General features: G+C 38.1%; 2 protein-coding genes across 2 annotated transcripts; one reads left to right on the top strand and one right to left on the bottom strand.

Annotated features, from left to right (window-relative positions):
* Positions 1 to 6,942: 6,942 nt before the first annotated feature.
* Positions 6,943 to 10,939, top strand: LOC137725689 (ras-related protein Rab7-like). Its single transcript, XM_068464460.1, has 7 exons — positions 6,943 to 7,222; positions 7,329 to 7,355; positions 7,599 to 7,698; positions 7,816 to 7,962; positions 9,584 to 9,664; positions 9,734 to 9,879; positions 10,556 to 10,939. Exons 1-7 carry the CDS (start codon positions 7,170 to 7,172, stop codon positions 10,623 to 10,625), a joined length of 624 nt encoding a protein of 207 aa, XP_068320561.1. The 5' UTR covers positions 6,943 to 7,169; the 3' UTR covers positions 10,626 to 10,939.
* Positions 10,940 to 12,009: 1,070 nt separating this feature from the next.
* LOC137725906 (uncharacterized) lies at positions 12,010 to 13,990 on the bottom strand. Its single transcript, XM_068464745.1, has 2 exons — positions 13,580 to 13,990; positions 12,010 to 12,637 (listed from the first exon to the last, which is right to left on the bottom strand). The coding sequence occupies exons 1-2, from the start codon at positions 13,931 to 13,933 to the stop codon at positions 12,425 to 12,427; spliced, it is 567 nt and encodes a 188-aa protein (XP_068320846.1). The 5' UTR covers positions 13,934 to 13,990; the 3' UTR covers positions 12,010 to 12,424.
* Between the last annotated feature and the right edge of the window lie 8,797 nt (positions 13,991 to 22,787).

Here is a 22,787-nt window from a genome sequence, read left to right as displayed (position 1 = left end):
CAATTACTAAGTTTTGTATTCTTTACTTGCTATGACATGTGAAGAAAATTGTAGAAACAAACATTTAAAAAAAAAAGGAGACAAATTTTTTGGTCAACAAGAGATTCATTGAAAAGGAGACAAAAACTCCAGAACAAGTACATGGCCAAGACAACAGTGCCTAAGAACAAACAGTAAGGAATGACAAACCAGGACGCGACATCGACCACGTGAACAAGGAGGAATAACAAGACTTGAAGCAAAACTTCAATCACCTTCCCTGAACACCAAGACCCAAGGCCTAATGTGGACATGGTAGACTATCGTTAGATAAAATATGGACAAGAGCAAATGGGGGTCTGGTCATCTAGACTTCCAAACACATCTTTCTTTTACACTACAAAGCAACCTAGTTGGCTGCAAAATTCGTTTGGCGGGGGATCCAAGATCAACGAATGAACTGGAATCTGTGACTGAAATTACTAATTTGATTGAGGATAGGGAAAATGGTCCAACGAGATTGACGGGATGAGCCGTTGATGCTTTGAACCAATGTCGTGGAATCAGATTCAAAAATCACCTTGGAGAAGTTATTTTGCACTGCCAATTCCATGGCAAGAATGACACATTTAACCTTAACTTCCAATGGGTTGGCAGGCATGCCCTTGGCTTTTTTACCTATGATTAACTTCCCAAATGCATCTCGAACCACCATTCCAAGACCCGAGCACAGAGAAACCTTAAACCACGAGGCGTCACAGTTGATCTTAACAATATTTGGCCAGGGAGGAATCCAAGTTGGAGGATGTAGTAGGTTAGCCCAAGGATAAACAAGAACCGTGGAAACATTAATAAAATCATTGCAAGCTTTTATTGCCACTTTCATGGTTTTATTAGGAGAGGGGAGAACACTATTAAAACTTGCATGACATCTAGCCTTCCAGATTTCCCAGCAAAGGAAAGAGACAGAAGATAAAACTTTAGGTAAGGTCATACCTGAGCCATCTACCACCGAAGAGAGAGCCAACAACCATCTGTCAAAAGAAGTGATGGATTGACAATCGATGCGATAGTTTAGCCTAGACGCGAACCAAACCGTAGAAGTCCACAGGCAAAGGAAAAACATATGCTCAATAGTTTCAGGCCCATTCTTACAAATGGGACAAATGGGAGCGAAAAAGACTATTCATGGTCGGGAGACCACTGTTAGCAATCTTCTAAAAAAGAACTTGATTTTTGGAAGAGTAGACATTCCCCAAATGAGTTTGCAGAGGATAGGATCCACACAAATATATTGACTAGCATCATTGGTAGATAGGGTTTGGTTACCCAGGGTAATTGCATGACCAAAGGCATAACCCAATTTAACAAAGTAATCACCATTGAGGGACCACAACCAATAAGATGACCGGGGAAGGAAAAATCATCAAGGGTGATACTCTCAATAGTCGCAGATTCCATAGGAGGGAGGATATTGCGTATAGGCCCTAGGTTCCAAGATCGATCCAACACTGAAATAATATTTATGGCCACCGTAGCCATATTGTTCGACCTGATTGTTAGTAAGCCATTTGTCTTGCTAGATGCAGACACGTCTACCATCACCAATGTTCCATCCAGCCCATTTGATAATAAAAGCCCAACCTTGCAAGAAGCTGCTCCAAGCCCAAGAAGCACGGCTTCTTTTGGAGGAATTTAAAGCATCATCCGAAGGAAAGTAGCGACCTCGCAGAATACGAGCATAGAAAGCAATAGGTTTAGCCATGAGAAACCAAAATTGCTTAGCTAAGAGGGCCATATTGTAGTCCACAAGGCTCTGGAATCCAAGACCACCCGCAGACTTAGAGGCACACATAGCCGGCCAATTTCGCAAATGAATCTTACGCTTATTCTCCCTCTAACTAGAAAGGCATCAATATCGTGGCAGAAAGTGGCCGAGAACAAGAAACAATTCATATGATAGGTAGGAATGGCTATGGCAACAACTTTAATAAAAACTTCATGACCAGCTAAAGATAATGATGTCGATTTTCAACTATGAATCTTGAGAGCGATTCACACTTTAACAAAAGAGTGAGCTTTTTTTTAGACCGCCCCTACACGGTAAGCAAGCCAAGATATTTTCCCCAGTCTGAGGTTTGAGGAATATTGAATAAAGTACATGCATCGTTAATGACAATCTGGGGAATATTTGCCGAGAAGAAAATGGAAGATTTCTGAAGATTAATAGTTTGGCTAGACACCGCACAATACAAATCCAAAATTCTCAGCAGAGCATTGCAATTATCCTAATTAGCCATAATGAAGAAAATCGAGTCATCTGCGAAAAACAAGTAAGAGAGCATCAGGCAAGAAGGGGCGAGAGAAATACCAGACAGAGCACCTACCTCGCAATGATCAGCAATCAGGGATGAAAAAGCCTCAATGATAAAGAGAAATAGGTAAAAAGAAAATGGGTCACCCTGATGTAGTCCTCTAGAACGAATAAACTTCTCCCCACACTTGCCATTGAAAGTGACAGAAAATGAAACCATTCTTACGCAAGTTATAACCATAGAAACCCATCTTGTTTGAAATCCCAATCAAAGTAGCACTGCTTCCAGAAAGTCCAATTCAACACGATCATAGGCCTTGTTCATATCAACTTTAAGACCCAACTCAAAATTCCGAATTAATTTTTGTGCTTCAGATAATGGAAAGCCTTATGAGCAACAAAAATATTGTTTTGAATTTGATGTCCCGGGACGAAAGCACTCTGGTGGTGAGAGATGAGGCTTGGGAGATAGGGTTTTAATCGATTTGTCATCAACTTGGAAAAGATCTTGTACGCAAAGTTACAGAGGCTGATGTGATGAAATTGAGAGATAGACTCAGGCACTTCCACCTTGGGAATAAAGACAATATTGGTATGGTTCATCTCTTAAAGATAATATTATTAACAATCTCCCAACAAGTGTGGTAAAAATTTCCATGGAAACCATCAGGACCTGCAGCTTTAAGACCTCCCATTTGAACACTGCAAATTTGATCTACTCTGAGGTGAAGGGCATGGGAAGATTGGCATTAATTTAAGGAGTAACCACCTACGTGAGACTCGCAAGGGCAGGTGAGAAGAAAGTCTTAAAATAGGCGTCAATGTGATTTCTAATCTGACCATCTTCTTCCAACCAAACATCTTCAAAATCTTTAAGCTTCAAAATGTGATTTCTTTGGTGGTGCTAGATCGCTGAGCGGTGGAAAAAGGCAGTATTTTTGTCTCCATCACGCAACCAGTTAATATGCAATCTCTGGAGCCAATAGAGTTCTTCATTTCTCCAAACCTCCCCCAACTTCTTAGTGGTTGTTAAGTGAACCTCACATTTAGTGCCGGCATGAAGCTGAAAGTCATTACTTTGAGAACTTTGAGCAACTTATTTATAGTTGTTATGTTGTTAGAGAATTTTTTGCTTTAAGATGACAACATTCGAGAACAATGAGATAACTTATTAGACAAGGCATACCCAAAGTAATTATTTATATTATCATTCCAAGCTTCTTTTATAACACTAAGAAACTCAGAATTCCTGAGCCAAAAAGCTTCAAGGGAGAAAGTACGGGGACCAAGAGCAACATCATGAGCATATTGAATAATTAAGGGCATATGATCGAAGCCAATTAAAGGGTCGTGGGATATCACCATGTCAGGCCAACATTTTGTCCACAAGAGATTAGTAACAGCTTGATCCAACCTTTCCGCAATCTTCCCCCACTCCTCCCAATTTCTTTCCCATGTGAAAATTGGGCCACAGTACCCAAGGTCAACAAGAGCTTTTTGTTGCATGAAAAGTTTTAAATATCTGGTACGGCCATGATCCTAATCTCGTCCACCTTTTTTTTTCATGCGCCCATAGTAATTCATTAAAATCACCAACACAAAGACAAGGCATGCCAGGATCCGAGAGGGATGTGCCGACTTGCTCCTAAAAAAAGCTTTTTGATGGTTGTGAGGAGGACCATAAAACCATGAGATATGGATAGGAGTAGTCGCCAACTTCACTTGGATACATGTATCGATGACATACTTGTTGGCTGAGAAGATTTGGATAGTAGTACCATCTTTCCACCAAAGGCATAACCCACTAGATCTACCTACTGCAGGAACAAAGAATGAATTACAAAAACCCAGGGAACGTCCCACTTTTTGGACTACATCATTCTTACATTTTGTTTTAGATAAAAAACCATTTAATGGGTTATTTTTTCGTAATTGCTCACGAAGAGTATCCATTGTGAAGTCTTGCCTAATCCCTTGACAGTTCCAAGCTAAGTAGATCACTTATCCCCTGTGGCTGGATCAAGACAGCCACCAGTGCCCTGGAAAATGATAGGATTCTCCACACCCTTGAGGGCAGTGCTGTCAATCCCATCCGGTGAGTGAGGAGATGAAGCAATGGTATCCATATTATTTGAATCTTCGACCGAGGTAGTTGGTTTAGTTATTGCTATACGAGAGAGACCAGCCCAGCCCCAACAGGGGTTAGGACAACCATGAGCACGAGCATAAGTAGCCAATCTTGCATTCTTAGATAGCTTGGTTTCTTGCACCACAGTGGGAGAAAGTTGATTTTCCAAGAGTAAAGTTTTTTGTTTTTTTTGTACCTGAGTCCACCTCACAAGTAAGGACCTCTCTCTTCTAAGCATTCCTGACAGGCATAGGATCCAAAGGTGGTTTTCCCAAATTTTCCATTAGAAGACTTTGAGTAATGATGGATATGGTCGGTCCAAAAGAAGACTCAACTTTCGTGATAAGAGTATCATTTAGGTTTCTGGAGAAAAAGGCATGGGTTGGCGGTTGTGGATTGTTACTGATGGAGAGTCCTATAAGGCTGGAAATTGTGGATAGAGTCTCATTTGAGTAAAGGCGTTGAGATAGAAAATGATCCCCTTCAAGAAGATATGTTGTTGACTTAGGTGAGGTAGCAGAAGTTGGGGTGTAATGAGTGAAAAGTGTTGACTTTGAGGTTGGTAAAAAAGTCATAGTTGAGTGAGAGAACTTAGCAAGCCAGTTGAGAGTGGAAATATTTGTGGATGGTGGATTTTGCAGGAAGTCAAATGCTGACATGTTCATAGAAAAACTAGAGTTGGTCCCCACATAGGTAGCCATACCTTACATTGGCCAGGTGGGGAAGGGGGACATATGGCTCAGTAGCAGACAGACTGAGGGACATAAAGGGTTCATCCTAAAAAATTGCTCGATGTGTCATGGTGGAGAGGACAATAGCAGAAGCACCAACCAGCGATGATTTTGGTATAAGGGTTTCCAGAACCAAGGGAAGACCCTGGCCCTTCTTTGGGGTGGAGTCCCAGCATTTTCTACCCTTACTCACATAATTATTTGAGCAGGAAGTAGCATGAGTGAGTCTTAGTGGCCGGACCTGTTCCCCTACCATAACAGTTAAATAAAGATAGATATTCGTTGTTGACATTTGGCACTTCATACTCACAGTATTTGTCGAAGTGAACAAGTCTTCTGCAGTGAAAAAAGAAATTTAAGAGGCATTCATATTTGAGCATCGCCCTTGTTCTTCCACCATCTCTTCTTTGAAGGCAGAACCCATTAGAAAGAGGTTTCCTTGCATCCACTTTAAGCCTTACTTGAAGAAAGTCATGGATTCCATATGGGTATGCAAGATGATCATCCACATCAATGACTTCCCTAAAAGGATTCCCAAAGAGACGAGCATTTTCAGAGGAAAAATCCTCCAAAGGCATAACATGCATTTGAACCCAGTAGTTGATCCAGTAAGTTGGTATTTCCTCAAAGGTGAGGTGCGGTGGCAACTTGTGAATGGCAAGGCAGTCTCTAGCTATATTCCAAGGCCCATCATTAAGGACCCTATTGGCTGTTGACTCTGAAGGTGCAGTGATGATAAATGATGTGTTTATACGAGCCGAGACTTTGAAGTCGCCATATGGAGCCCAGAACCTCTTGATTAAGCCAACAGTAGTGCTCCAAGGAGGAAGACAATCCACTATAAGAAATCCAGCCAAACAAATGCTAGAGTTAACAATAGGGTGATCTGGTTTCCTATCCAAGTTAACTAGGAAGTTGTTTATGTGCTCGTGGGCCATGATTGCTATTTGACTGAGAGATGAGATGTGGTTTGGTTTTAAAAAGATTGACAAGAGGAATGGTTGGGTGGTTGGATTTAAAGAGAAAATAGTTGTGAGACAACATGGTGGAAGCGACAGGGAAGAGATGGAAATTAAATGGATGTATCCGATCATATAGTTGGATGGTTGTGTTTTTTTTTTCCTTTCTTTTGACCTTAATTAACAGGGGTGAAAGAGGAAGTTCAAGTGAAAAATCTTACGAGGCACCTTCATATAGATGTGGGTGTTAATAAAACTACTCAATTATAAATCGGGAGTGTAGAGAAAATAAAGGTTTTTTAAGAAAAAAAATGGTCCATAAAGTTGGCATAACTTCTCACTTTGGTTTTTAAAATTCAACATCGTTAAAATAGTAGTCCTTGAAATTGTACACCGTTAATCATTTTAGTCATTCAATGGAAAATCTCCGTTAAATTGAGGGAAATTTTATCAACCCCTCCATTTGATAGGTGGTTTCTTTAGTTTAATGATAATTTTTTACAACAACCATAATGATTGACACTTAAAAATCTCAATGACCATTTATATCGATTTTTAAACCTCAAAAGCCAAAATGAATAATTATAACAATTTTAGAGACCATTTTAATTAAAAAAAAACAAAAAAAAAACAAAGTGGTCTCAATAAAATTTCCCCTTAACATCTTCCGACCATGATGGGGCCCCTCCTAGACCACTTTTGTTGTGTGGATAAGTGGGACCCAAGAAACTTAAACTTATTATAATGTCACCTGGCACTTCGCTTTGTCACGTAAATATTTAATAATATATGCTGCTTGTCTGTCCTGCCGACTCGGACATAAGTATAATTCCAAAAAACTAAAAAAAAACACCGATCGAACTTGGCGCTCCTTTTTTCTCTGTCTCTCTCTCCTCTTTCCTCTCTCTCTCTCTCCCAATTCATTCTTCCCGTTCCTGGAAAGAGAAAGAGAAAAGGAAAAATTCAAAAACATCCACCAATCAATCGCCTTGGCAGTGTTCAAAAAGTTGATTTGTTTCCGCTTTTTTCCGATTCATATCAGTTTAAATTCGTCCGCCATGTCATTGCGCAGACGAACCTTGCTCAAGGTCATCGTTCTCGGCGACAGTGGGTAACGTTCTGCACCCCTAGGGTTTCTGATTCCACAACCACCCATTGTTGTTATCTGGATTTTGTGTTTATTTTAGGGATTAACTTTGTGTTTCTTCTTCTTTTAGGGTTGGCAAGACCTCGTTGATGAACCAGTATCCTTCACCATCTGTGAGATTATTTTCGCTATTTCTAATTATTTTTTGAATTTCGGTGTTGGATTTGTGTAATTTTCATTGTGCGATCTCAGAAATCTGATTAATTTGGGTGAAATTAAGTTTAATCGGCTTGATATTGTTTATGATCGCGATATGAGGCATGTTATATTAATGAGGTATCAGTTTAATTATGTATTTTTGTGGGTGTTAGACTGTGTGGTTCTTTAACTGATGGCTTAGATATGTGCACAAGAAGTTTAGTCAGCAGTATAAAGCTACAATCGGTGCCGATTTTGTCACGAAAGAACTCCAAATCGATGACAGGCTCGTCACTCTACAAGTGGGTTTTCTGGTTGAACGGTATTTCAGTGTTCTGTTTAGTATAATTTTGGGTAATTGTAGTGGGAATTGCGGGGACTAATTTGTGTGGGTTTTTCTATTTTCTTTCGTCTGGAAGATTTGGGACACAGCCGGGCAGGAAAGATTTCAGAGTCTTGGAGTTTCATTTTACAGAGGTGCAGATTGCTGTGTTCTTGTTTATGATGTCAACGTAATGAAGTCCTTTGATACTCTAGATAATTGGCATGAGGAGTTTCTAAAGCAGGTTTGATTCATGCCTTTCTCAATTCTTTATATATTTATCTCATAACTTTATCTTGCCATTCTGATTTTGTTGTGTTAGAATCTCAAGTAGGACCATTATCAGTTGGAAACATATGTTGAGGATCTGAGGTGCAGTTCTTATTGTTATCTGGTGGCATAGCATGCCAATTGTGTCACAATATGGAATTGCTTATGTAAATGTTCACAAACACACACACATCAAGTTCTGTGTGATTTCACGTTAGCTATATCTTACCTGAGCATTTAGGCTTTCACAGTTTTCTGATGATGGCTGGCTACGGTGTTAATTGTACATCGTTTTTCTTAGTCATTCTATATTCAAGATGTTCGTCAGAAGGGAGCTGTTATTTTCACTCCAAAAAAGGCATATATACTTCTCCCAAGTGAAATAAATGAAGGAGAAGGGTGCATGATAACTATTTGGAACACTAATAACAATTCCCTTGACATAAAAAAAACTTGAGTAAACATTGGCATCATTGGCACAGTGGAATATAACTACTTTAGAGAAGTAATGCTAGTTTTGTATCACTTCTTTTCATACTGCATTTTGATTAATAGTAAGTACTTTGCTTTATCTTGGGCTAGCTGCTAAAGTTATAACAATTTTCGGTAGGAGAGTTTTTTAGACTGAATAATGAACATGGCGGCAGGGAAGACTAGTTTAGAGATTAGAAATACTTCATAGTAGTTGTCTAATGTCTAATGTCTAATTATTTTTTGTTTAGAGCCGGCTTGATGATATTTGTGTTTTCTATTGTTTTTGTATAATGAGAGAGGTAACCAGAAAAAAGGAGGAAGAATACATTAAGAGTCTTTTTAGTAAAAACAAATACAATTCTAATTTTGACGTTTTAGTTTTTTCTGTGATCCATTCTCTTTTTGTCTCCTTATTATCGTTGGCTTTTGAGACAAATGCAAAAGTATTTTTCTTCCCAAGTACGAAAGCAATCGGTATTCCATCAATACTCCATTTCCTGGTACCTTTCTCTTGTATGCAAGAAGGGAATTCCCATGTAGGATGGAACGTTGCTTATCTTACTTCCATCCATCAAATCTTGCTTCAGCCAAAAAATTGTAGAATTTGCAGAGAATTCTTCCAGATGAATTACCATTTTATCTGTAATGATAAGTTATGGGACTTTTGGGTCCATTATTCAGCTGTCAAATTTGAACTTGGAGCAAAGCATTACAGCGGCGTGATTCTAATTTCTAACTGCTGTTCTGTTTATGTTCTATGGTGTATTTGATACGAGAGGATAGTTGAGCCCCGGATAGTAGTAAGTTTCCAAGTTTTCCATTTGTGCTTGCCTTTCCATGGGTGGCTATGTAAGGTTGCCATTCTCTTTTTTCCTTAATTGTACACATTCCTTTTAACAGTTTGTTTTTATGAATTAACATGATTTTCTTGTTTTATGTTGTCATTTGATTTAATTGATAAAACACAGTGGTTTGATAAAGGTGTCTCATAAGAGTTATGAAAGTTGTAAATATATACCTAAGCTGTTTGGCTAACGGTCCTGTAATTTGAATTTTGTATTTCAGAAATGCTCATTTTTTGTTTTGATGCTTACATTGTTTCCATTCTAATTTTGACCCAGGCAAACCCTCCCGATCCCAAGACATTTCCATTTATATTGCTTGGTAACAAGATTGATATTGATGGGGGTAACAGTCGTGTGGTAAGGAAACACATTCACTGTGCTGTCCATGATTTGCCCATGTACATTATCTAATTATTATCTTTACAGGTGTCTGAGAAGAAAGCGAAGGACTGGTGTGCATCAAAGGGGAATATACCTTACTTTGAGACATCAGCAAAAGAAGATTACAACGTTGATGGTGCATTTCTTTGTATTGCAAAGACTGCTCTTGCAAATGAACATGAGCAGGACATGTAAGTTCATAGTGAGGGCTGACATATTGTTCTCATTTATTCTATTGATATTCTGGAGTAAGCAAAGTTCTATTTTAGGATATATTTAAGTTCGTGGGCTATCCAGGAGATGAGCTTAAGCTCTTGTTTGGAACCGTTTGCATAGTAGATGGACAATTCTATATAGAATGTCGGGTCATATTCTTTGTTATATAGACAAGAATTAGATAGAATGAACATGATAGCTAGTTTTCACTATGAAGGTAGTTTCTAGTTCACTTTTATGACATGAAGGATATAAACCTAGTGAAATGGTCATGTTAGAACGTAGTTAAGATGTTCTAGGGAAAGAATGGTCGTTGTATTCTTAAATAAAGCTTGGTTTTACTAGTCACAATAGTTTTATATGTAGATAAAGCCTGGTTTGACCATTCGCATCAGAGGATGAGCATTTGATCTTTGTAGAATAAGCATATGATGCTGATGTAATGTCCTTCAGAACACGAAAATCTTTCAATTGGCTTATCGTGTCCTGAACTTCCGATTACCTTACAATTTACCCAACTTTGTATCTACAATGTATCAGTATCTATCTATCTATCTTTCTGCTATTGTTGCTGTATGCTCGTATGAGATGTTTTAAGATCCTCTAAACCTGCCTTTTTCATCATTGTTCCTTTTTCCTTTTAACTTGCAGATATTTCCAGGGCATCCCTGATGCTGTTTCAGAGTCTGATCAAAGAGGAGGAGGTGGCTGTGCATGCTGAATTTATTAGCGCAATTCACCTCCACTGCTGGCTTGCCCAGTTTTCATTGTTTTGTTGTCCCGATTCATACTTTCATAGCCATTGTTTGTACACGTTGTATACTAAGTTGTGTTGTCTAGCGATGCTCGACTTTTGCCATTTTGAGGAAAGTAGTCCCTGTTTTTGTCAGAGGAACGCCAAGGAAAGTAGTCACTGTGAGTTTTGCTTTGACCTTGAAAACGAAATCGATGCTTGTAGTTTTGACTTGTGAGAGAATCAACTTCATGGAATTTTGAAAGTTAATATATGGGGTAGAGTTACTTATGTGATCTTAATCTTTGATTCTTTTTACAACTTCTGTTTTCTATGCAACCCAAGTATGGGTATTCATCTTTCGCAATGTAGATTTTTAGTTTAGTTTATACACTAGGTCATGTTTACGTACAAGAATGAGAATTGGAATCATTTTGATTCTAGAGTTTCTTGTGTTTACTAAAATATACCATGTGAGGCGTTTTACTTCTAAAATTTTCCCAAGGATTACTAACGCGTAAGAAATTGAAAAAATGTGAGCCTATCTTTAATCTCCATAACCAAATACCTAAAAATTTAGGTATCGTGTTGACTGGAGGGCCAGTTGATCCAATTCCCCTTCACTTCAAATGCTACATATTCAGAATGTACACCAGCCATTTAATAGATGTTTGCCACGTGGTGTCTGGTTACAAAGAGTTTCTCTCAACATTACCTACATAACAATATAACATAGCCTACCCTGTCAATCTGAACTGTGTTGTTAGTAGTAATCAAACCAAAAACCAACAATCATTGCCAGCAATAACTCTCCCCTCACACAAACTTGGAACCTCCGACTTTAACAAATTCTTGGTTGTTTTGGTTGTCCACCCTCCATCACTTCTTCAATTCCTTGTTTTTATAGACTTTATAATCTTTGGAACGTAAATTGCGTTACGTGCTAGAGAGGATTAAACAATGGCTTCGCGAAATGACGACACTACCCCTAACATTGCTGCCCCATAAAGTCATTCTAACGATACTCTAACATTCCTGCCACACAAGCCTTGTAACGATTCTTTGACGGAATGTATTGAAATGGGGCATAGCGAGCTTTGAGTTCCATCGGGAGCTGCTGAAAATAAACCTGATATTCATACCTGCCTAATGCATTAGGAAAGTGCTTTTCACACTCCCGTTGAGTTGGAATGAGTCCCGCAGGTGATGTGAGAGAGGCTCAAGTTCCCGAAGCACCTGATGGTTAGAGAGGCAGTCGTCTCTCCACCTAAAGAACAAGCGCTAGGCAACAACCGACGAATTCCAGGCTGGGACCGCCGCCCAGTAGACGGAGCTAATCCTTTTCCGAGGGTACGAATACACTTTTGCAACATACCATAAAATAATTAAGTTTTTCAAATCCTTCGAATAATGTCTTCAACCTCCACTGCCAGCTTACTAGCAGTTCAAAATCAATAAATGCACAATCCTTCTAGAAATCAAGCATACAAAATCTTGGATTCTTTACAGAAGCTACATAAAATGAAAGTGGGAAACTATGGAAAATGCCCCCTTGTGTACATCCGCAAAGTCTTGTAGGGGATTATACTTGTGACGAAGTCTAATCCCCATACAGCTTTTTGCGGATGAGTGACGATGCACAGATGAGCGTTGCTTTTTTTGTTGTCAAACTTCAGTAAATACTTCAGAGTGGCTTTCAGTGATTATGAATCAATTTTTAACAAAGTTTGAGAGCAATTGGAAAGAAAAACTAATGAACCTTAGAAGAGAAGCATCAATGGCGCCTTTCACCAACCAAACTTTTTCAGCAGATCCCTGGTTCTCTTCCTCATTCGAGTAAACACTATGATCACGAGAGCGATGATCCATGGAGGGAAGTTACCTCCAGTAAAGTTTAATTTCTGGATCCATTGCGGAGGATCCCTCAAAACCAAGGTTATCAGGATGGTCATAAAAGCTACTCCAATCAAGATTTTCGTCACCGGTTGGATCAATGAATCCTGCATTAAGAGAATTTGAACATACAAGAACTCAGTAGCAAAACTGGCACCAAAAGACATTTCACATGTCAATATAATATTCCGCCGTCTACAAAACTGCAACTGAAGAATCTTGCGGAAAATAAAAATAAAACAGTTGCAAGCATTCCTTTAACAAGAGCACAAATTGTTCCTCATTCAGTATTCGTAATAGGAAGGAAATGGTAGGGATGGAAACACAAACGATACAGAAAGGTAATAATGTCAGCAGATCCTGATTCCTGACGAACTGCTCATGAAATAGACGAAAAATAAGGTACGAACTAAAATCCTAGAGATGGATTTAGTGGGCAACTACTCATGTTATGGTTAACAACACCGCCACGAGGTTGTGGCGCAGTGCTATTAGCACGGTGCCTAGACCCAATCACTTTAAGTGGGGTGATTGCACATTTGCCCGTCATAAAAATGGGCAAAGCATCCACCAAAATAACGATGCGAAATCCTACTTTTTAGGAATATGTGGCTGTAAAACCCGGTGTTTATCAAACAAACAATCAAAGCTCAACAGGATAATTCACGTAGGGGGCATTAAAATTACTTCCACGCTTAGGCCACAAATGACATGTAGCAAGAAAAACTAATCGAAATATGAAACCGATAGCTCGAATTCAACCAAGTAAGTTGCTGATATCTCTTGATCTAAATTCTAAACCCTCTAATTGTAGGAGGAACTGCTATATTGCTAATTGAGAGTGACAACTGAAAATATATACAACTCCAAACCAAAAAACACTAATGTATCTCTCTCACACATGAAAAGTAAATTTATTTAAATACAATTCAATAAAAAAGATTACAACAATTTTCTCGGCATCCAAACAGAAAATTCATCTGACTAGTTTCATCAATTGGGTTTTGGCAATCATGTTGTAACAAAAGGAGAATCTTATGAAATTTTACCTTAGGCTCTCCGTCGATTTGAACCGTGGCTCCATCTCTATATGGCAGCATAGACCTGCCGTTTCTAGGGTTAAACCGGATCGGAACCCCGCGACCCGATTCGGTATTGAAAGCGTAAAGCGATTTGAATCCATACTTGTCGAGAATGTCTCCGACCTCCAACTGGTTCTGGTCCCAACCCCCCAGACCCGACTTGAACGTGTCGATCGGGCCTTTCCCCCGTCGATACAGGCAGACTTCCACTTCTGGAACCTTCGTCCTCGCAGTTTTGGGATTCGGGTTCGGAGAAGACCCGTCGGATTTTGGGCCCGTTTCCTCGATTTCCCCGGTTCTGTTGTCGTCTTTCTCGTCCATTTTTTTTTTGGATTGTAGGTTGCAATATTTTGATCCAACTTTGTGTTGTGTTATTTATGGACTTTGTGTTTGAGGTGCGAATCGGAGGCATCAAAGCCAAACGGGTCAACACTCCATACACCTGGCAGGTGGTTCACCTTTTTATTAAAAAAAAAAAATTACTTCTCACGTACTTTTTAAAATTTTAACAGTCAGATCTGATGAATTGAAAAAGATTAAATGATAGAAATTAACATGGTATATATAAAAAATAAAAAAAAGATGTGTAGATAACACACCCCAAAAATTAGGAAGATGAGAATTTTTTTTATTTTTGTTAGCTCGTCTTGATTTTAAACTTTGTCGACTATCATTAGTGCAGATTAGAACAATATCTCTTGTAGTAAAAAAAAAATAATCAAAATTATTTTTCAAATCTCTTTAAAATTACGTTGTCGATAAATAATTGATCATGTGGTCGATATTTAATTAATATGAACTCTTGTCTGCTAGTAGTGGAAAGGTTTTCTCCACCCTTCTTGTTAATTGTAATAGTCACGCAAGGTCTCAATTTAGAGAACTTTAATAAAAATGACTTGGGCGAAGTTTGTATTAACAAAAAATCATTCATTAACTTTATTTAATGTAAAAGATTTGAAATTTAACGAAAATGACAAAAAACAATATAATAAGGACAAAAACTAAATCCTTATAAATAAGAAATAAGCCCATGTGCAAAACAAAATTCTATTTTTCCAACTAATACCCCTGACTAAAACCCCGTTCCGCCAGTCCAATTCCATTAGAGCAACTCCAGCGTGAGAGCCCTCCCCCTAGGCTATTCACTATTCAATCCACCTAGTGAATAGTAACTACCCTTAATGAACAGTAACTACATTTTGCATTTCCACCGTTGCACTTGAATAGCCCTGGTAATAGGCAATAAAATAATAGCATTTTATTTATTTATAAAATAATAGTATTTTTTTCACAAAACTTGTCTTAATCGTTGCATCTCCACCGTTGATTTCATTTGCTGCTGCTGCCTTTGTCTCTGCCGAAGCGGGTCGACGGAACCCTTTTGTCCTCCCCCACCGGCTTTCTCTGCCAAGCATGCATCAAATCTCACCCCAATTCCTCCCACCCTCTCCAGTGCTGAGCTCTGGAGCTCTGCTTCAGTGTAGCTCTGGAGCGGTTGCCCATTGCCCAAAACATGAGTCTCGACATGGAGCTCCCCATCTCTAATGCTCTCATGGCCGCCTTGAAGCGAGCTTAGGCTCACCAGCGCCGCAGCTGCCCCGAACAGCAGCATCAACCACCGTGGCCCTCAAAAAGCGTGGAGACGTTGTCTTAATGTCAGCCCACGTCAGATTGCCTTCGGGCGCTCAGGCTGGCACGAATTGACGGGCCTGGCGCTCGAGCCTGCTTGGGCTCCCTCGCCAGCCAACGCTGGACTTCCTCCCTTGGGCAATCCAACCCTGTTCCGGAGCCTGTCCCTCGAGTGGAAGCTCCCGCTAGAGCTGCTCTTAGAAAGTTGAAATTTTCAAAAGTTTGTCGGGGCCGACCTCCCATTGTATATTTGTTTGGTTGTGTTTATGTCTGCATGAAAATGTGAGAAGAATGGAATTTAAATTAGAGTCATCGATAAAAAAAATGCATGATCAAATTTGACATATACCAAATTGGCAGCACCGCCCCACCGCTTCCTCCGTAATCTACAAAACTAGAACCTTCATCCCCAATTATTAGTCCATTATTATTATTTTAATTATTGATTTATTAGCATTATAATTAGGGCTATAAAGATAAGTGCATCCATTTCAAAATACCATATCAAAATTAGTTTGCTGCGTCCATTGACAATGAATTAGCTTGTGTCGAAAAACCTCCTAATTTCATTCAGAACTTGATTATTATGAGTTTCAATAATATATCGATGTTTTTTGAAAAAAAAAAAAATTGTGATGAAATGCACATTGAAATATTTATAAAATCAAAATAAGATTAATATAAATTTCATATAAGGTATTTGTAGAGTTAGTTTGAGATTGTTGCGGGTTTAAAAAGTTGTTATCACTATTTTTAGAACTGAACACAAGTACTATAATTATTTTTTAAACTAAATACTAACTATTTTTGAAAATGAACATGGGTACTACATTATTTATGAAACTGAACACTGGTACTATCATTATTTCTTAAGCCGAACACTGATTATTTCTGAAATTGAATATGGGTACAACACTATTTTTGAAACAAGTTACAGGTACTACATTATTTATGAAACCGAGCACGATTACTACACAATTTATAAAACTAAACACATATATTACGCTGTTTATGAAATTGACATAGATACTACATTATTTATAAAACTAAATAATGATAATATCATTATTTCTTAAACCGAATGCTGACTGCAAGTTCAGTTCAACCAAGTTTGCCTCCATATCATGCTCCTCACCCCGAAGGCCCTGACCGTTTACTGCCACCCTCATGTCTAACCCCTGGGTATCTCCAAATTGCAATTTGACTCATCTTTAGCTAAACAGTCAACTAATTGATGAGAAGGGCTTTCTCAATTCTCGGCTTCCGAGCCCTTCCTCCCATATCTCCGTCTCCTTCGAAACCCCATTACCGCCATTGATTCGAGCCCTTCTCTCTGGTATAAACAATCACACCATTCAAACCGCACCCTTAAACCTCTATGATTAACTCTCACATAAACACCACATGTACTAGTCTCCAGATATTCCGGTCACCATTCGAAGACTCCTTGTTACTGTCGTCGTACAAGTCCTCTCCACCTTGTGGCATATGCGCTCTGCATTTCTTCATCGCAGCAACAAGATTTGGCAATAACTTGAGAGTGGCCATTTGGTTGAAGTGCCTGTACCTAGTAGTCCCACCAATGCTGATGCTAGGGGATGCCCAAAACCCAATAGCCCAAATTCCTTCATCCTCAAAAGGCTCCTAATATGGTGATTCGAAAAAAATGGTGGAATTCGAATGAAATTGAGAATGAAAACAGAGATGTGGAGAGATCAAGAGAGAGGTAGAGAGATCTAATCGATTACAAAAGTGGATGAATTGTTTCTGTGCAGATGAGAGATCGAGATTAGGCAGAGAGATTGAGAATGGAGATCGAGAAATAGGAATTATGTTGAAAGATTGAGAAGCAGGGAGAGGATGGAAAAGGTTTGCCGCTAGGGGTAAAACTGGATGCTCATTTCTTGGGGTGGTATGCTGTTGGGTTTTGTCTTAACTATTAAATAAATTTATTACTTGGTTTTCAGTTAAGATTCAAGGTTTTAAAGCTCTTTTTATTAGTTTTTTTCCTTCAATTATTGTTTATGACTACGTAATACAGTAAAACCTCTATATAATTTTGGATTAGACTAATTATTTTACTGTAACGAGGTTATTACTTAATAGAGGTATAGTTAAAAAATAAAAATAAAAATTCTTTACTTAGTTATTGTTAATTAAAGTTGTATGGATGCAATGAATTACATTAATAGTGGAAAATAGAGAATGCCAATTTCTAAGATGTAACGTTAGGAAAAGAAAGAAATTAAACAATAAAAGTTTATGAAAAGTTCCGTGCCAAGTTGTAAAAATGCTTGAGAAGTTAGAAACATTAATTTTAGCTTCGATATGAAAGTGTTCTGTTTGCACCTAAAATATGCACAATTTTACTTATTTGGATTTAAAGCCAGAATATGACATTTTGGGGAATTAGTGTGCAAATATACTAAAAGTTGCATGTGAGAATGTTTCTCCACATGGTTTGAAGTGGTGGTTTTATTGCAAGTAAAGATGTTGACAGACTTGGGAGATGGATATGTGGTGGAAAACTAACTTACTTTTTTTTTAATATTATTTTATATGCAAGTTGGCTTCTTTTAATATTAATTCATTGTAAGTGGACAGTGGAACTTCTCTGTAAATGTTCAATGTCCTCAACAAATGGGCTTTCTTAGTTCTCTATATAAAGAAGCAAAGGCAAGAGGTATGGACACTCAACCAATCAATCAAACAACTCTACTCAAATCAATTCCTCAATAAATTAGCTCAGTAGCCCTTTTTAATACTTCAATTCCCTGCACTAGCCTTGTATTTCTTTTCAAAGCCTTGTATATCCTTTTAAAGCTCTGCTGCTCACTCGACAACATCGATTTTCTTTGTATTTTCATTTCAACCTTCAAAGCCATTCCCCAAACCACCAAAAATTGCCAGCAAGACTAGAGTAACTTGCCTGATTCCTTGGGAACAAGCTCCAACCTTGTATTTTACATGTTTTTGTACTTGTAATGCTTTGTACCTTAAATAATTACATTTCTGGACAACTACATTTCTAATCATTTAATTTACAAGCAATTTACATTACTAGTCATTCACTTTCCTCTATTATTTACACTTCCAACAAACTTGTCATTTACATATTGTTACATTTCTCCACATAAGTAAAGTCCTTATCTTTAAGGCAAAGAAAGAACCTTGATTTGAGCCACTCCCACTCAATGACACAATCTCTTGGTTAGAAGTTGAATTCAGGCCAATCTCAATCACTCAAATCTGTCTACTAACGGCAACTAGTAGTGACACGCTCGCAACCCTCAGTTTCTTATTCGAGTTTTCCTAGCATGCCCGCGAGGCCCATGGTGAATTTAGGGGGCGAACATGTTCATCTTGATGATTACTTACCCACAAGCTGTATGACATGGCATAAACTCTAAAAAATAAAGCATTATCTCGAACAACTTTATAGAAATTAATATTTTAGTTCATCTTAAATTTTTATTTGTCACATTATATTTTAGACTTATTAACAATTATTACTATTTGGGGGCCAATGTCCTAGAAAAAAAGACGTAGAAAAATTATAACTTGGAGTTATACTATATATAACTGGCCCATAATGGGATCTAATTTTTTTTTTATATATATAATATAAGGAGGTTATTCCTTTATAGAGAATCACTACATGAAATGTAATATGATAGGCTTAAATTGAAGTATAAATTATAATAATAGTTTTACCCCTATCATAAAGTTTAAATGAGATATCCTTTTCTTCAAACTCTCAAACTTACTCACCCTTCATTGTAAAACAAGGTAACCTTAACCACTAAATGAACACAACCACACGGGGTGTCCCAATGGTCGGGAATGAATTCTAGGCTCGTATTCCACACGACACGTTTTGGGTTCAATTCTTGACGCTGGTGAATCGCACAATGATGGCCAGAGAGAAGTTGAAATGTTTATGTGAGTCTTCTTGATCCCTAGAAAGATAAACTGTCGTGGCGATGTCACTAGCTAGTTTATTTATTTATTTATTTATTTTAATTAGAAAAAAGGGTAAATTACACAAAACTACCTCAACTATAGGTCGAATGACACTATCATACCTCATCTTTTAAAAATGACAATGTCATACCTTATTTTTAGAATTTGTTCTAATGTTATACCTCTATTAGTTTATCCGTGAATTTCTTAGTTAAAAGCTAATGTGGCTTGATTTGGGGCCCACCTCCTCTCCTAGATGGATTCCACGTGGCACCACACCCAATGTTTTCCCGCCAAATGGCATCCATGTCAGAAAATATATTTGATTTTTTTTTTTTGGTAATTTGAATTTCAAATTTTAAAATTTGAAATTCACTTTCCCGCCAAAAGGTGAAAAAGATGATCTAACATTTTAAGCACATATTATCATACTTAACCTCAAATTTGAAAAATCTCACCCAAACATAATGATATAACCACAACAAAACTAGTGTATTCAAGCACAAACTACTCATCATTTCCGGAAAAAAAAAAGAAAAAAAAAAAGAAAAGAACCAAATTATGCATAAAACTTGCTTAATTATCCATAAATTCATAAACCTGAGCAGATGTGGATGCCTACAAAGCAATTTAAATGATTAACAGTCTGATATGACGTTAAAGGATTTAAAAACCACATAAAGTAGAAAATGTTACCTGTTTGTCCCTTGGAGGAAGATGTCTATGATGGGTTCTTGGATTATGACCTTTATTTTTGCATATGGTACATTTCAAACTGCCTTGCCCTTTCCGTCCTAGCTTAAGTGGTTGAGGAGGAGCTTGAGGATTATTGGTTGAGTTTGTGGGAGTTTGTTCACCCTCATTGTCCTTCTCAGCAACTTCCTTGTTTCTATTCCTCTTTAGCCTTCGAGGTTGCGTTGTATATGTTGGAGGTAATATTGGTGGGTTTTCGGTTTCCTCCCACAAAGACATCCCATTCATCGGCATTATTAAATGAGAATACACCTCAAAGTATTGCGCCTTCGAATAACAAGCATCGACATAGTCCTCTGGTTTCTTTATCTTGAAATTTATGGCAGCTATTACATGGTTGCATGGGATTCCTGCCAAGCCATACTTTCTGCGAGAACAGGTCATCTCAACCAAGTCAACCACATATTACTCTGCCTTCCAGCATCAACTTGAAATTTAGTGCCCCTTGACCATTTTGCAATGCACCTGGTACTTTGAATTTCGGCTTCGTCCAACTTATTCTTGATTTTAGAACAGAGATCTCCAACTTTGTTCACCATTATATCCTTTCTCATTTGAATTCTCTTCATCAAGAGTGTATGAATAAGTAGTAGCATGGTGACAATAGGTTTTTATCTTGGCCTAAGTATGACAACATTGAAACTTTCACAGAGATTGTTTAGCAACATGTCACACTTGGGATATGTTTCAAAAAAAGACTTGCTCCAATGATGTGCATGCTTCTTCACCAACCAATCGTAGGCATTTTGATCTAGCTTCGTCATATCCTCCATTGCTTTTTTTCAAGTGGGGAACTGTTGTTGTTCTGGTTATTGACCATAAAGCATCCTTCAAAGTTTTCCCCTTGAACATATTTCTAATGTTGGTATACAAATGTGTCACACAAAATCTGTGCTGGGAATTAGGGATGACTTTTTGAAAGGCCTGAATTAACCCATTTTGTTTATCACTCATAAATGTCTATCCCTGTTGATTGACAATCCCAACATCAACGGCTAGTAACTGTAAGAATCAAATCTAACTAGACTTATTCTCTATTTCTACCACTACATAAGCTATAACCCATGTTTCATCATTTGGGTTAATGCCAATAGCACAAAGTAGCTAACCTCCATGTACACTCTTTAAATGACACCCATCTAATCCTATCAATGGTCTGCACGCTGACTTAAACCCCTCTTTGCAAGCCCCGAAGCACACAGATATCCTTTGGAACCTCTGCCTATCCAACTTCACCTTCACTTGCTTCTAGGGTTAAGTCTTCCTCACTTCCTCAGCAGAATCCCACAACTTTGTGTATTGCTTTGCATGTTTTCCCTTAATGATCTTCTTAGCCCTATCTAAAGCCCTGTAAGCCTTCATCTTTGTACAACCATGATTCCACTATGATTTGACAGTTGCTAAAAAGGAATCAATAGGCCATGTGGGATTAAGTTTTATCTTATCCATGTACAAATCCGTCAGCAAAGAGGACTTCAAGTATGGTCATAATCTGTATGCTGTTTGAACCATACACTTTTCCAGCACAACACATCCAAGGGCAGCGTTTTGCACTTTGCTGTGACTTTCAACTTTTCATTCCTAGGAAAATGGATCTCCCCATATCCATTCACTAGGGAGTACATGATGACAGCTCACTGGAATTGCACATGATCCCTGAAAACAAGCACTAGTGTAAGAATGAGATTCTTCATGTTTGTTTTCTCATTCAACTCTGGAAAGAGCTCATGTTTTTTGCCTCCTTCATTATCTTCAGAGTGTACACTCTCCAAGGCATCAGAGTTATAGTTTGGATCATGAACCACATTTTGTTTTAGAGTTGCAGTATCAAATTCTTCTTCCCTTTGTTGTTCTTCTATTTCCCGGCTTTGCTCATATTGCCTTGCACTTCTTTGCTCAGAATCCCTTTCATCAGTTTGCTCAGAGTTCCTTTCTTTTATGTATTTAGATTCCCTTGCATTTTCTTCCACAATACCATCAAACTTGGAAAACACTGGGTTATCAGCATCACTCTCATATTCACTCTCTTCAAACTCACTATCATCTTCTTCAGCAGCTTCTTCATTCTCTTCTTCAACATTCCCCTCAAAACTAATAGGTACATCAAAGAAGACTTCAACATCCATTTCTTCTACATCCCCCTCAACCACAAATTTTCCCTTGTTCTCCTCTGGCCCTTCACCATTTTTCTCTTTTTGGCCATTCCCAGAATCAACAATTCCTTCTCCTACCTCAGTCACACATGTTTGCACTAGTTGAGATATGCAACAATCATTCACTTCTGGCCCTTCAATAGCTAGCAAGCCCCTATATCTTATTGGTTGAAGTGGTGTTGGCCCAACATCCCCCTCTGAACTACTTATCTCCTAAATTACCAGTTTACTTGGACCACTGACTTCCATAGACTTCAGAAACTATTGCTCTTAGGTTACAGCTTCTTCTGTCGTCAATTCTTCGATGTACATCTCAATCACTTTATCTTTTGGAACAAAATTGCACATTGTCTAAACATCAGAATCACTTTGAATTGGCTTCAAACCATTGCAAAGGTCCAAGTTAGGAATTTTGAAATAGTAGTTCATGAACCGCTCATTGTATCCAACTGCCTCCACCATATCATCTATCATCGGCAATGACATGAGGTCTTTATCACATTTATCTATATATGTCACTTTTCCCCTAGAATAGAGGTCATAACTTATCTCCCCACCATGATGCAATTCAATAGAGAATAGTTCTGGATATACTGAAATTCACAAGAACAAACCCTAATTAAAAGCCAACAATAAACAAAGCACATGACTAAGAAAAGGCAAAAACAAAAGCAATT

The sequence above is a fragment of the Pyrus communis genome, chromosome 2 (assembly GCF_963583255.1).
Source record: "Pyrus communis chromosome 2, drPyrComm1.1, whole genome shotgun sequence".
Taxonomy (NCBI): domain Eukaryota; kingdom Viridiplantae; phylum Streptophyta; class Magnoliopsida; order Rosales; family Rosaceae; genus Pyrus; species Pyrus communis.
This window is presented reverse-complemented; position numbering and strand designations above follow the sequence as displayed.

Bases quoted from the DNA above. Each gene is read 5' to 3' on its own strand.
- LOC137725689 (XM_068464460.1), top strand. From the start codon at position 7,170: ATGTCATTGCGCAGACGAACCTTGCTCAAGGTCATCGTTCTCGGCGAC. The intron at 7,356-7,598 runs GTATCCTTCACC...CTGATGGCTTAG, and splicing joins AAGACCTCGTTGATGAACCA to ATATGTGCACAAGAAGTTTA. The intron at 9,665-9,733 runs GTAAGGAAACAC...TTATCTTTACAG, and splicing joins ATGGGGGTAACAGTCGTGTG to GTGTCTGAGAAGAAAGCGAA.
- LOC137725906 (XM_068464745.1), bottom strand. From the start codon at position 13,933: ATGGACGAGAAAGACGACAACAGAACCGGGGAAATCGAGGAAACGGGC. The intron at 12,638-13,579 runs GTAAAATTTCAT...CTCTTAATGCAG, and splicing joins AAATCGACGGAGAGCCTAAG to GATTCATTGATCCAACCGGT.